The following is a 15,695-nucleotide window of genomic DNA, read 5'->3' on the forward strand; positions in this document are numbered from 1 at the left end:
CCAGCTTGGCTGCAGGAGTTGCTGGCAGGAGGCAGACCAGACACCATCCAACCGTCTTAGGGACTCCACTGTGGATTTGTGTGGGGTTTAATCCTGTCCTGAGCCTTAAGGTCCATGAATAATCATAGTTTAGAGGCCCCGGGCCCTAAGGAAGCTAGATTATCCTCCACCAGGGCCAGGGCCTTCTCAGTGATGGCTCCAACCTGGTGGAATGCTCTGTCCCATGAGACCAGGGCCCTGCAGGATATGACTTCCTTCCGCAGGGACTGTAAGACAGAGCTATTCCGCCTAGCTTTCAATTTGAACTTAGCCAGATCTTTTATTCCCCTTCCTTCCCTCCCCCTCCCCTTTTTGTGAAGATTGCCCACTCTGGGATCCCACAGCTGGTTCTCCCCTGGTCTCCTCGCTGGCCCAAGTGGGACTAATTTAGCCAGCTAGCCCTGGTGATCATCTAATGTTTATTGGATGGATTTCCCCCCTCAATTTATTTTTGACTCTTGATTTTATTGTTATTTACGCTTTATACCGTAGCATCAATTAAGTGTTTTAAATCTGTTGTTAGCTGCCCTGAGCCCAGTTTCCTGAACCGGGAAGAACGGGGAATAAATAAAATTTTATTATTATTATTATTATTTTCTTCTCCTGAAGTTATTCTGCAAGGCAGAGGAGGTTTAGGATCAGAGTTTTCCTTCTCCTAGATGGGCTACCTGCCCAGGTAGACAAGCCCCATCTGCCCCTCACTTCCCTCTGTTTACAGCAAGTGGACCCACTGTTGGTCTTATCCACTCAACTCACTGGAGCCTGTCTTTGCATGCAGGGGGAGCCCCTAACTCACTGAGGGTTTGAGAACCATCGGCTGCCCTCGCCTGGTTTAGCCAGCTAGTTGAAGCCGTTCCCAGGATTGTGGCTGCTGTCACATAAGTAAAGGTAAAGGGAACATTAGGTCCTGTCGTGGCCGACTCTGGCGCTCATCTTGCTTTATTGGCCGAGGGAGCCAGCGTATCATCTCGCTTTATTGGCTGAGGGAGCCGGCGTACAGCTTCCGGGTCATGTGGCCAGCATGACTAAGCCGCTTCTGGCGAACCAGAGCAGCGCACAGAAACGCTGTTTACCTTCCCGCCGGAGCAGCACCTATTTATCTACTTGCACTTTGACGTGCTTTTGAACTGCTAGGTTGGCAGGAGCTGGGACCGAGCAACGGGAGCTCACCCCGTCTCAGGATTCGAACCGCCGACCTTCTGATCGGCAAGCCCTAGGCTCTGTGGTTTAACCCACAGCACCACCAGCGGCCCTGCATGCCAGAGGTAGGTGGGGCCAAATCAAACGGAGGACTGAGCAACAGAAGTGACTCTTACCTCGTTCAAAAGATGACATTTTAAGCCATGCAGAAGCCAGAAGTTTGTCCAGCCACCCAGCTTCCAAGCGAGCAAAAGGCATTATTCCAGTCCAATGACATGTTCAAGGCAGACAAAAAACAGGACTGGTGAAGGGGTGAGGTCTAGGAAGCGGGTAGGCCAAAGGAGAGTCCCGAGAACCGAATAGAAAGCCCTGGGGGCCGCATTAGGCATCCCACTCTTGTGTTAATACCAGAAGCTAATTCAATCCCCTCTTTTGCACCCCGTTGAACCATTCTAAAAGACACGCGCTTTTGCTGTTTTATTCCATTTCAATATATTCAGCACCTGGCTTTTTGATAGAAAACTCTCAAAACGTCGCTGACAAAACGTCGCCAAACGGAAGCCTAGAACTTAAGTCAAACCATTCAAACAACTGTTACATTAAAACATCGTCCATATTACATCTCCAGTTGTTTCAGCATTGTGATGGTTTTCAGTCGCTCGCGTCCAAGCACTGAGGAGTTCCCTGGAGAAGACAGGTCACTAGTAGAATCGTACCTTGACTCCCGAATGCATTGGGAGTCAAATGTTACGGCTCCTGAATGACAGAAAACTGGAAGTGATTGTTCCGGTTTTCGAACGATTTTAAGAAGCTGAATGTCCAGCATGGCTTCCGATGGATTGCAGGAAGCTCCTGCAGGCCACCGGAAGCTGTGCCTTGGTTCTCAAACAGTTCCAGGAGTTGAATGGACTCCTGGAACGCATTCTGTTTGAGAACCAAGGTACAACTGTAATACGACAGACTGGCAGTACAGAAGGATGGTCCAGTAAGCCTGTCTCAAGAGGACCTCAGCTTGAGGGACCACAGTAGGTTTAACAGTTTTTACGGGTGCCGTTGAGAATTGACTTTCCAGGATCACCCAGTTCCCAGAAGGGAAAACAACAAAATGCCACTTCTATGCTGCAGTGAAAGCCCCGCAGCCCTCCTCAACCTCAACCCATCCTCACTCCTGACCCGTTTTGTACCGCCAAGCCCCTCGCTATCTAAAAAGCAGCACTTCATCCCAGAACGTGGCTTCAATTGAGAACCGTTCTGAAAAAGAGGCTGCCAGGTGAACCGTAGCGACTGGTAGGTCAGAAGGCAGGGGAGCTAAACAGCAGGTGGCGCTAGATCCAATTGCCATCAAGGGAAGGAGGCTCAGAGCCAGGGGAGTGGTGGCGGGATGACAATGAGTGGTCAGAGGGAGAAGAGGAAGAAGACTGGGAAGAGGAGGCGTCGGAGGCGACAGGGCTTAGTGAGCGGGGAGAGCCAGTGACAGAGAGAAGTCCAGCATCAGAGGCGGAAGCTGAAGCAGGAGTTTGGGGGTGAGGAAGGCCAAGAGGCAGAGATGAGAGACTGGTGAAGAGTTATGGGTGTCTCGCCCTCCTGCTGTGACATGCTTCCCTCCCTCCTGGTCTCCCAGAACCAGGAGAGGCATGAAGAGGGTGGAGTCGTGTCACACAGGTGCAGTCTCAGATTGCTTGGGGGGAAACCCTGGAGAGGGGGGGACTTAGGCAGCTGTGGGAAGGCAAGGATATTCAGTCTCAGCAATTTCTTCATCGGGGGGGGGGGGTGAGATCTACCAGAGACAAGTTGCTGTGCTCAGGCCTGACACTCCGGTGCAGATCCTGTTTTTGCTAATAAAGCGTTAACTCCGACTTGCACAGTGTGATTTACTGCTGGGTCACTCATGATAGGCTAGTACAGTGGTACCTCAGGTTACATACGCTTCAGGTTACAGACTCCGCTAACCCAGAAATACTACCTTGGGTTAAGAACTTTGCTTCAGGATGAGAACAGAAATCATGCAGCGGCAGAGGGAGGCCCCATTAGCTAAAGTGGTGCCTCAGGTTAAGAACAGTTTCAGGTTAAGAACGGACCTCCAGAACGAATTAAGTACTTAACCTGAGGTACCACTGTAGTCATCCTAACAGGCCAGCCACCCCTACAAGTCATCCTTCACCAACAGAGCAATATCTTGTCACCAGGGCAATGCTTCTCCTAGTGTCCTTGCGGTTTTTATTTTCTTTTACAAATCAGATTAAAATACATGCTCTAGCCTGAATACAGTAAACTGTTAAAAACACCCATCAACTACACTAAATATTCGTGTTATTAGTGGAGAAAATTGCTACACTTGGGCTGCTATTTTAATACTGAAAGATAAGAGAGTGGGTTTTCTAGAGTTCTAGAATAGGGTGCTCTAGAGTAGCGTGGATCACTCCCTTTCCCAAACACACATGATTTGAATTACAGTTACAAAAAGAGAAAAAAACACCACGGAAGGTCCGATATCATCACAAACACCGTTATTCCAAAACACCACCGACCATCATGGCACAAAGTTTTTCAGTAGCTGCGGTTGTTGGCATCCGTCTGTCTCGAGGGACAATGGAGTGCGCCTCCGGGGGTGAAGTCAAACCATCGTGTTAGCAGCATCGAAGTGACCTTCCCAGGGTGCAATAGCCTAAACCCAGGATGGAGAATTTTCGGGTCAGATCAGAACCAGCCAAAAGTTGGCTGTACCAGTTTACCATCAATAGCAGCTGTGCGCTGGCAACTCTGAACAGGTGCAGTCATGTTGATAAAAGTCATAAGCCTCAATGAGTGTTGGAAACTTGATTAGTCATGTTATTGTTAAGTTTATCAATAACCTTTTTGTTTAAAGTAATGCTTTTTTTTTAGACCTATTACTTTTTGTTCTATTTGTCATTAAACTTTATTTGTTTTATTTTACCATTTTAACCTATCTGTGTCTTTCATTTGCATCCCATCAAGGCTGGACCAATTGCCATCTACTCATTGAGAAAAAAACTAAAACACTCCAATCTTTCTCCTGGGCTGGAATTATGACTGAGAGGGCTCTGGAAAGTACTGGAATCTTGGGGAAGGGGGACATATCCCGGACCTACAGAGGGAGGAATCCAATGACTGCTTACAGGATCCTCGTTCCAACACTCAGAGTGGATCCTCTGATGAGAAATGAGATTTCTTTTCTCGCTAAAGCTCTTCCCACACTCTGCGCATTTGTACGGCTTCTCCCCCGTGTGTGTCATGTGATGTCTAAGGAGATGTGCTTTCTTGCGAAAGTTTTCCCCGCACTCTGAGCACTTGTACGGCTTCTCCCCCGTGTGGATTCTCTGATGTGTAACAAGGTTTGTGCTCGTACAAAAGCTCTTCCCGCACTCGGAGCAGGTGTAGGGCTTCTCCCCTGTGTGAATGCGCCGGTGCGAGGTGAGGCTGGTGCTCGTGCTGAAGCTCTTCCCGCACTCGGGACAGGCATACGGCTTCTCCCCCGTGTGAGTTCTCTGATGGAAGATAAGGCTTGCGTTCTGAGCAAAGCTCTGACCGCACTCCAGACATGTAAACGGCTTCTCCCCTGTGTGGGTTCTCTGATGCGCCATAAGGGTCGAGCTATGACTGAAGCTCCTTCCGCACTCCAAGCACCGGAACGGCTTCTCCCCCGTGTGAGTTCTCTGATGTAAAGTAAGGTTTGTGTTCTGACTGAAACTCTTCCCGCACTCCAGGCATTTGTATGGTTTCTCCCCAGTGTGGACTCTCAGGTGGGAGGTGAGCTGAGACCTGTGACTGAAACTCTTCCCGCACTCCGAGCAGGCGTACGGCTTCTCCCCTGTGTGGATCCGCTGGTGCCTCACCAACGTCGTCTTCTGACAGAAGCTCTTTCCACACTCCAAGCAAGTGTACGGCTTCTCCCCTGTGTGGATACGCTGGTGAGTGATCAGGGCCGCGCTCTGACGGAAGCTCTTCCCGCACTCCAGACAGGTATAGGGTTTCTCCCCGGTGTGGATTCTCTGATGTCGGATAAGGCCTTTCCTCTGAGAGAAGCTCTTTCCACAATCCAAGCATTTGTACGGTTTCTCCTCTTTGTGCGTTTTCAAGTGAGCGTTAAAGCTGGATTTGCAGCTGAAACTTTCCCCGCACACCGGGCACTCGCTGCCTTCTTTCCCTTTCTCTCTTTTCTCTAGGACCGGGGCTTCACGGAAAGCTCCCCCCACAGCAGCAGATGAAATATCCTTCATCTGCTCATCCCTTTCTGTTTCCTTGCTCTGCTCTTCCAGTTCCTGTTCGCAAGCAGCTCTTTCCAGCAATAATCTGGGCGCGTCTCCCTCAATCCGAGCGCCAAACTCCCAGCCATCACCTGCCAGAACAGCAAGAGAAAATCGGTAAGAGCCTAAGAGAGAAAACCAGGACCCCAAACCTAGGGAGCAAAACTGAGTTTAATGCCATTCTGAGCAATAATACAGAACAAGCAGTTCCTTTCAAGTTCTAAAATGGGGACTCCTTAATGGTTAATTAAAAAATAAACCACTTTTATTCAACTTGGTGTAAGTTTTTCTCCGGTGTTAACTCATCCACACAGCCCACTAAATCTTAGTAACTCTACTCTGAATTAGATACCATCTGTAAATTGTTTTCAGGTAGTTCTCGTTCAAGGAATAACATGCAGTAAACTTCAGATTCCAAAATTTTCCCCAAAGATGGAAATCTATACAGTGGTGCCTCGCAAGACGGAAAACCCGCAAGACGAAAGGGTTTTCCGTTTTTGAGTTGCTTCGCAAGACGATTTTCCCTATGGGCTTGCTTCGCAAGATGAAACGTCTTACTAGTCTTGCGATTTTTTTTCCGCTCCCCCCCCCCTTTTTCTAAGCCGCTAATAGCCTTTTAGCAGCTAAGCCGCTAAGCGTTTAATAGCCGCTAAGCCGCTAATAGGGTTGCTTCGCAAGACGAAAAAACCGCTAGACGAAGAGAATCGCGGAACGGATTCTTTTCGTCTTGCGAGGCACCACTGTATTGTGTCCTAGATCTATTGCCCAGTGTGTCATAGAAAGCATCCACTTTCTTCCACCTCCTGGATTCCCTGATCCTCTGACTTGTCTTTGTGTCCTACCACCTCTCCCCTGGGTCTGAGTCTTCTTCCTCTGTGGGTTCCCTAGAGGGTTCCTCGGCTGGAGCCTTGCACCATTTGTCATCGAGCCAGTCCCTGACACCACAGGCTTGAGGCTCCATAAAGGTAAAGGATAAAGGGACCCCTGACCATTAGGTCCAGTCGCAGATGACTCTGGGGTTGCGGCACTCATCTTGATTATTGGCTAAGGGAGCCGGCGTACAGATTCAGGGTCAGCATGATTAAGCCGCTTCTGGCGAAACAGAACAGCGCACGGAAACACAGTTTACCTTCCCGCCGGAGCGGTACCTATTTATCTACTTGGACTTTGACATGCTTGCAAACTGCTAGGTTGGCAGGAGCAGGGACCGAGCAACGGGAGCTCACTCCGTCGGGGGGATTCGAACCACCGACCTTCTGATCGGCAAGTCCTAGGCTCTGTGGTTTAACCCACAGCGCCACCCGTGTCCATACAGGATGGCAAATCCCTGTCTCCTAAGAGACCTGCATGAGCCTGCCACAAGAACTGGACCCAAGCAGAGGATGCTGGGTGCTGATCCTGGCGGCCGTTTCGACTGTCAGCATCTGCCAAGTCAAAGAAAAAAAGGAAGCCGTACCGAGAGAGGCCAGGTTCCCACAATTCTCCTCCATAACTTCCACATGCAGGGCTCTCTGGGCTGGATCCAGCAACACCCACTCGTCATCTGTGAAATACACAGCCACATCCTCAAAGGACACCCGTTCCTGGAGGAGGAGAAGGAAGAAAAAAACAAATTCTCTTTTTTAAAAAGTGGGGGGCAAGGAACACAATGAAGAGTTGCGCCCTTTTGAATTATGGTGCTGGAGAAGACTCTTGAGAGTCCCATGGACTGCAAGAAGATCAAACCTCTCCATTCTGAAGGAAATCAGCCCTGAGTGCTCACTGGACAGATCGTGAAGCTGAGGCTCCAATACTTTGGCCACCTCATGAGAAGAGAAGACTCCCTGGAAAAGACCCTGATGTTGGGAAAGATGGAGGGCACAAGGAGAAGGGGATGACAGAGGACGAGATGGTTCAACAGTGTTCTCAAAGCTACCAGCATGAGTTTGACCAAACTGCGGGAGGCAGTGGAAGACAGGAGTGCCTGGCGTGCTCTGGTCCAGGGGGTCACGAAGAGTCGGACACGACTAAACAACAACAAGAAGTTCTATTCAAGCGTAGGTCCACGGCAATAAATGAACTGGTTAGGCAAGTCCAGTAACTTAGATGGGACTATTCTGCATTGGCTGAAGGTGGCTAATAATTATTGTAGTAATTAATTATTATTATTATTATTATTATTATAATTTATAACCCATCCATCTGGCTGGCTTTCCCCAGCCACTCTGGACGGCTCCCAACAGAATATTAAAAACACGGAAAAACATCAAACATTAAAAACTTCCCTGCGAAGCTGGCCAGACCAAAAAAGAATAATAAAACCATAGAATTGTTGAGTTGGGAGGGACCTTGAACATCATCTAATCCAACCCCCTGCAATGCAGGAATGGGGATCAGGCCTGCAACCTTGGCATCATCAGCACCATGCTCTAACCAACTGAGCTCCCTAGGTGTCAGGGGCTGGACTGAGGAGGAGTCACGGGAGCCGCCCTCCCCCTTCTCCTGAACCTGCCAAGGGCAGGAGGACAGTATAGATTTAGAGCAGTGGTTTGCAGAGGGGCACAGTCCAGAGGGCTAAAGCTGGGAAATACTGGGAGAGGAACAACTAGAAGAGGAAACACCAGGAGAGAGACAGTGTCCTTGGAAAGCATTCCTGAGCCTAGGCAGGCTTTGAGAGTGACAGAACAGAGAGCTCAGCGGCAACAAGCTCAGATCACCCAATGTAGAAGTGACGTAGATTAATGGGGACGGAGGGGGTAAACCTTTACTGGGAGCAACGCCATTTCTAGGGAGATATGCACTCCTTTGTCTCTCGCTGTGATTATTAAATAAACTAACTGGGTAAGAACGCTCCTTTCATCTGATCTGCTTATTTACTGCCACCGGGGGAGGGATCAGATTGCCCAAAGCCTGACACCAGGTGATATCATCACCCAGAGAGCTTCCCGGTTTCCCAATGGATCTCCTGCTTGGTCACTATGAGAAAGGATGCTGGGACTGGACTCTTTGGCTGCAAGCACCAACAAGGCTCTCTTGAGGTTCTCATGTTCACAACCAGAAAGCCTAGTTATGCTGAGGTTCTTAGGCTGGGGGGTGGGTTGCTCTTCATTAACGGACTCCCCTCATCTTCTAGACGCTTTCTTTGTTATAGCAAAGGGACAGGAACCTTCCAAGCCCAGGCATGCAAGCTGCCTCCATTGATCCCTCTGGGATTCTTTCCCCTACCTGATCAGGCCCCATGGCCGCCGTTTCCACTCCGCCACAAGGAGTGCGGGTCGCCGGGGTCACTCTGTTGCCTGCTAGGAACACAAAAAAAGTGGGTGGATATTTTATTGCCTTTAAACATCTTGTGTTTCCATTTCAATCAAGGTGGATAGAAATCAATGATTTTTTATTTTTTTAAAAATTGGATATTTAAAATTTAAATGGGATTTTTTAAAATTTAAATGAGATTTTAAAAATAAAACGCTTTTGGAGGAAAAAATCTTTCTAAAGATAGTTTTCTATTTAAGTTACATTACAGTCCAAAGGCTATTCATCAGGAAATAAGGACATGTTTTAAGATTTTCCTGTGTGCTAAAACACAGTCTAAGTTTATTTATTTGTTTTTAAAAAATGTTTAACCACATCAGTTAACAAATGTGGATACATATGCTATAATGTTATTGTTTTAGTTGAATAAATTGTTTAAATTGTTATGAAGGAATTGATTATTTTTCTCCTTCCAATAAAGTAAAGCAGAAAGGTAGATATAAGCAAATATAAGCAGTCAACTTATTAAACCTCACAATAATTTCATAATTATCTGCCTATGTATAACCAAATCAGTAAATTTTGATATAACTGTAAACACCACTCTGAAAATGTATTATTCCAAAAAGGAATCCTTCATCTGGTTGTAAATATTAAGATTATACCAGCAAGAATGAGTCTTTCTGTTAAAAAAATAATAATAATTAAATCAAGTCTTACTGATTTGTGATGTAAATTGTGATTTAAATCAATTTGATTTAAATCAAATCCACCCTGGTTTCAATATACCTGGTTTGCACACCATGCCAAGCTGTGGCTCACTAAACCATAGCTTGTTGCTCAGCTTAGAAGAGGCTGAGAAAGTGTGAAAGCAACATATATTTACAGTAGATAATTAAAGTAAATTAAATGAATTTGGATATGCAGAAGATATGAAAAAGTAAATTTAAGGAACCGCAGAAAGAGGGGGAAGGAAGTCAAATTTTGAAATGTTAAATGGATTGTAAAATTAATGAAATGTATAAATTTGAAAAGTATAAAGAAAAAAAGAAAAAAGAAAAATATTTTTGGCAGTCGTCAAAAAGAGTACAGTGATATTGATAGCCAGGGAGTTTGAGATTGCAGGTGCTGCCACGCTAAAAGATAATTTCTTACAAACGGATACAGGCGGCAGTTTTCCTTACCTAGCGAGTTGGCAGCTTGGTCACACTCTTGCACGATCCACCTGAAGAGCCGTCTTTCTCGGGGAGCTGAGGCTGCCTGCTCTGCCTCACGGAAACCCAGAGAAACTTCAGCTAGAGGTCCCTGCCCCTGAAGCAGAAAGGAGGGATAATATTATTATTAATTTCCTGGCCTTTGCCCTAAGCACCCAGGGTGGGTTACAGCAGTTAAAGCCCAGCCTTAAAACCACTTAATACAACTTACAGCCACAGGAGAAAGGTTCTAAAAAATCAGAAGCAGTGTTAGAAAATCAGATACAGATACAGTCAAACATCGGATTCCAAACGCCTCTGCTTTGGAACATTTTGGCTCCCAAATGACAAAAACCCAGAAGTAAATGCTCTGGTTTTCGAACGTTTTTTGGAAGCCGAAGCTCCTGCAACCAATCGGAAGCCATGCCTTGGTTGTTGAACATTTTGGAAGCCGAACAGGCTTCCGGAACAGATTACGTTCTTCTTTTTTTTTTTTTTTTAAAAAGATATTTATTAGAATTTTACAAAATGAAAAAAGAAAAATACAAAGTAAAAATAGATAAAAAAGAATTCCATCTTTCCATCACTTTCTTTCATTTGCTTATTTCCCAGACCTCCTCACACCTCCCTTTTTGTATTCCAGTTCAATTTGTTAGTTCAGCAAATCCTTCCCCTCTTTGTTTATCCTAATCTTTAATCTTAAAATAATGTAACATTAAATTTTTGTCTGTTAATAGTCCTTTTTTTTCCATACTCCTTATAGCATTTTAGCTAAAAACCACATAACTTTTCATCCAACATCATTCTAACATTCATTAATTTTACAATATTTCTTCCAATCTTCTTCCACCGACTCTTCTCCCTGGTCTCGGATTCTGCCAGTCATTTCTGCCAATTCCATGTAGTCCATCACCTTCATCTGCCATTCTTCCAGGGTGGGTAGATCTTGTGTCTTCCAATACTTTGCAATATTGGAACAGAACAGATTACGTTCAACAACCGAGGTTTGACTGTATAATCTAATCCCCAAACGGCATTTTAAACCTAGGTTACGGTCGCAATAATGGAATGTCCAGGCGCCAAAGTTTGTTTGGTTTTGGGGTTTTTTGCAATTGAACATCATCATTATTATTATTAATTTCGTTTCTGTACTGCTTTACATTTTACAGAACAGATCTCCAAGTGATTTGCAACATTCAAACATAAAACAGGAATTGGTTCGGAGTAACTTGGACCCTTTGGTTTCTAACCAGTTGGTCCTGATTAAAACATAAAACAAAACAATCCAGAACAAATCAAATTAGAGCTTATTTCAGATCCTTCTCCAAGTGATATTTCGCTTTCGCCAGTCGCCAACCTGGTGCACCAAGAGATCTCCACACGATCCAGGCCAGCAGGCTCTTCTTACACTCTTTTGCATTCCTATACTTGACAGAACATTCATAAGCCTGAAACTCTTTTCCTTGCTTATTTTAGAAAAGGAACACAAACATACCAGAAAAGTGACAAATGTGTAAGACAAACTGTGCCCTCTGAATTTGCTATCATGCTGAAATATTCATGCCATGTCCAAACATTTAAAAAAGGAAAAGGAAATGGGGAGTGGGAAGAGAAAAGGAAGAAGAGGAGGAGGAGGAGGAGGAAGAGGAGGAGGAGGAGGAGGAATTTGGATTAGATATCCCGCTTTATCACTCCCCGAAGGAGTTTCAAAGCGGCTAACATTCTCCTTTCCCTTCCTCCCCCACAACAAACACTCTGTGAGGTGAGTGGGGCTGAGAGACTTCAAAGAAGTGTGACTGGCCCAAGGTCACCCAGCAGCTGCATGTGGAGGAGCAGAGATGCGAACCCGGTTCACCAGATTACAAGTCTACCGCTCTTAACCACTACACCACACTGGCTCTCACCACACTGGAAAGGCGTAGGCAAAGTGTTGGGGGCTTGGATTCCCTCCTCCTTTTGGAAACTAGTGGGTTTTTTTTTTACTTTATTCATGCTCACATTTTTGTCTTTTGGAACTACCAGAACGAAACCCTCTCTCACCTGCAGCTCTGTCTGCTTCTTGACCTCTGCCCGGCTCAGGAGGAAACCTTCAGCCAGGGCCACTGCCTGGGAACTGGTCTCCGCTCCACATTCCCTGACCCAGTTCTCCATCTCTGAGGGAAGGACGGTCAGGAACTGCTCCAGGATCACCAGGTCCAGGATCTGAGCCTTGGTGTGTCTCTCTGGCTTCAGCCACTCATGGCAAAGATGGTGGAGTCGGCTGCAAACCTCTCGGGGCCCCTCGGCCTTCTGGTAGCAGAAGCGCCTGAAACGTAGACGTTGAGCGTCCAAGCCAAGGGCATCCTCCTCGCCCAGGATCTCTGGTGTGGTTCTTTCCCAGAATCCCCCGCTGCTCCCAGTCTGGATAACATTCTGGCATCTTCCTGCTTTCAGCTTAGCCAAGGCTTGCTCCTCCATTTCCCAGCCGCGCTCCGAGGTCACCCTCTCCTGGGCCCCCAAAACAGCTTCCTCCTCTTTCCACCTGCGATTGCCTAAATTGATTAGGCTTCTAAACCTGCAGAGAGCCAGGAAATCTTACGTGAAATGTTACACCAGCAGAGCATTCAGATGCAATTGGCAATCTCATTCGGGCATCTATATATTCCCCCCCAGCCCATACCAAAGAGTATTACAGTGGTACCTCGGGTTAAGAACTTAATTCGTTCTGGAGGTCCGTTCTTAACCTGAAACTGTTCTTAACCTGAGGTACCACTTTAGCTAATGGGGCCTCCCACTGCCGCCACGCGATTTCTGTTTTCATCCTGAAGCAAAGTTCTTAACCCGAGGTACTATTTCTGGGTTAGCAGAGTCTGTAACCTGAAGCGTCTGTAAGCTGAAGCATCTGTAACCCGAGGTACCACTGTACTGTATTTCAGGATTCAGATTATGCAGCACATTCCATAAACAGGATGAAGAATCATCTATTTGACACAATATTCAAACTACAATAATAAAGAATACTGCTTTTTTCCTTGTAAGTATTGGATGGGACCACAAGGATCATCTAGTCCAACCCCCTGCAATGCAGGAATCTCACCTAAAGCATCCGTGACAGGTGGCCATCCAACCTCTGCTTGAAAACCTCCAAGGAGGGAGAGTTCACCACCTCCCGAGGCAGAATGCCTCCGAAGGCCAGTTTTTGGTTAACTGCAAAAGGAGAGAATTGCAGGCAGGGCTTCCCACTCTCGGATGTGCAATGTTTAATTGCGTGTAATGTTCAATGACATTTTTAAAAAATATATATGCTGCAAGCTGCCCAGAGTGCCAGCAGCAACCCAGTCAGATGTGTGGTGTGCAAATAATAATAATAATAAGATGATGATGATGATGATGATGAAGATGATTAAATTGGGCGTCCCTATTTTCAGGGGAGAAATGTGGCTGCTGTCCTCCCTCCAGTGCAGGAGGCTGCAACTGCCTCTGAAGGCCAGCTTTGGGGAATTGCAATGGGAGGGAATAGCAAGAGGGGCTTTCCACTGGGCGGGGGGGGGGGAGAGAAGCTGGTTTTGCCCACTTTGAGGACAGGATCCTGGGCCAGGAGGGCAGGGCTCCTCCTTGCAAGCGAGCCAGCCAGCCAGCAGCCCGCCCACCTGCCTTGCCCCCTTCCTCTCCCCTCCGCTCAAAGGCGCTCCCCACTCATAGAATCCTGCAATCTGAAGAGTTGGGAAGGGACCCCCAGGGGCCATCTAGCCCAACCCCCTGCAATGCAGGAATCTCAGCCGAAGCATCCAAGACAGGTGGCCATGCAACTCACCAGCTCCTTCCAGCAGGCCTGCTGCAAACAAAGACACCCCCCCTTTTTTTTCTCCCAGGGAAGGGGGCGGGACAGGAAAGGAGCTGTCACTCTCCTCTGCCCTTGGCTGGCTTCCTTCCTTTGCGCCCCCTCTAGGAAGCGCAGCGGGACTCTCTAGTCTTAACCCCGAAGTGGCCGGGGATTAGAAACAGCTGCAGCTGCAGAAACAACCACGGTCTCGCTACGGATTCACTAATCGGGGCAAACCGTCGCGACTGCTCCTTAAAAAAAAAAAATTGTTTTTATTATTATTATTATTTTAAAAATGCATTTCTTTCTCTTTCCTTCGAGGTGAAAGAATGCGTGCATTGTGTGCCTACCTCGCAGGGTTGTTGGTGTCGTGATGGAAACCACGTGGCAGCACCCTGAGTCCTTGGGAGAAAAGGCCTTGGGCTGATGGAAATCTGATGCTTTTTTAAAGGTGTTGTGGAAGGGAGGGATTGCTAGTTTTGTTCTGTTCTTATTTTTATTACGTATCTGTGGTTTTTATATTGTATTATGTAATGTGTACAACTTTAGGAGCAAAGTGTTTAAATGGACACTGAGGTCCAGCACCGAGGGCCTTCTGGTGGTTCCCTGATTGCAGGTTACAGGGAACTATGAAGAGGGCCTTCTCGGTGGTGGCACCCTCTCTCTGGAATGCCTCCCAGCAGATGCCAAGGAAATAAACAACTACCTGACTTTTAGAAGACATCTGAAGGCAGCCCTGTTTAGGGAAGTTTTTAATGTTTGATGTTTTGTCGTTTTTCGTTTACCGCAGACTGTCTCGCCAGAGTGGTGCATGCTCTGGTTACCTCCCACTTGGACTACTGCAATGTGCTCTATGTGGGGCTACCTTTGTAGGTGGCCAGGAAACTACAACTAGTCCAGAATGCAGCAGCTAGACTGGTGACTGGGAGTGGCCGCCGAGACCATGTAACACTTGTCCTGAAAGACCTATATTTGCTCCCAGTACATTTCCGAGCACAATCTGAAGTGTTGGTGCTGACCTTTAAAGCCCTAAACAGCCTTGGCCCAGTATACCTGAAGGAGCGTCTCCACCCCCATCATTCAGCCTGGACACTGAGGTCCAGCTCCGAGGGCCTTCTGGCGGTTCCCTTCCTGCGAGAAGTGAGGTTACAGGGAACCAGGCAGAGGGCCTTCTCGGTAGTGGCACCTGCCCTGTGAAACGCCCTCCCACCAGATGTCAAGGAAATAAACATCTGAAGGCAGCCCTGTTTAGGGAAGTTTTTAATGTTTGATGTTTTATCATGTTTTTAATATTCTGTTGGGAGCCACTCAGAGTGGCTGGGGAAACCCAGCCAGATGGGTGGGGTATAAAAAATCAATCATCACCATCACCATCACTGTCCCTGCACGAGTGATTTCCAAATCCTCTTGAATGTGTCTTAATTCCCGAGGCCAAGGGCAACAATATTCTTAAACAAGGAAAAGTTTTATTGACTGAGAGAGAGTTCATCCAAATCAGAGAAGTGCCAGCTACTTCCATGACTAATCTGTAGATTTAAAGGCTAGGACAAAATACTTGAATATATACAATACAGTAGAAGATTAACAATGGATGGCCATTTTAAAAACTGATTCGAACTCAGGATCCAGTTAATTTACCTCTGCTCCCTCATGGAAACTGAAGGGTAATTAGGCACAGCTGGTCCAATCCCCTCAGGGCCCTCCAGACACTTCTTGTTGTTCTTATGCAGCAGTAATGGACATCAGGGACGCGGGTGGCGCTGTGGGTAAAACCTCAGCGCCTAGGACTTGCTGATCGTATGGTCGGCGGTTCAAATCCCCGCGGCGGGGTGAGCTCCCGTCGTTCGGTCCCAGCTCCTGCCCACCTAACAGTTCGAAAGCACCCTTAAGTGCAAGTAGATAAATAGGTACCACTTTATAGCGGGAAGGTAAATGGCATTTCCGTGTGCTGCGCTGGTGCAGGCTCGCCAGAGCAGCTTTGTCACGCTGGCCACGTGACCCGGAAGTGTCTTCAGACAGCGCTGG

General features: G+C 47.1%; 1 protein-coding gene across 1 annotated transcript in view; it reads right to left on the bottom strand.

Moving 5' to 3' along the window:
* Positions 1 to 13,749, bottom strand: part of LOC128408827 (uncharacterized) — a 282,229-nt gene extending 268,480 nt beyond the window's left edge. The window contains exons 1-2 of the mRNA XM_053378849.1: positions 13,662 to 13,749; positions 11,909 to 12,389 (exon numbers count right to left, since the gene is read on the bottom strand). Coding sequence (XP_053234824.1) covers positions 11,909 to 12,325 — 417 coding nt within the window. The 5' untranslated portion in view covers positions 12,326 to 12,389; positions 13,662 to 13,749. The remainder of the gene's footprint in view (positions 1 to 11,908; positions 12,390 to 13,661) is intronic.
* Between the last annotated feature and the right edge of the window lie 1,946 nt (positions 13,750 to 15,695).

The sequence above is a fragment of the Podarcis raffonei genome, chromosome 2 (genome assembly GCF_027172205.1).
Source record: "Podarcis raffonei isolate rPodRaf1 chromosome 2, rPodRaf1.pri, whole genome shotgun sequence".
In the NCBI taxonomy this organism is placed as follows: Eukaryota; Metazoa; Chordata; class Lepidosauria; order Squamata; family Lacertidae; genus Podarcis; species Podarcis raffonei.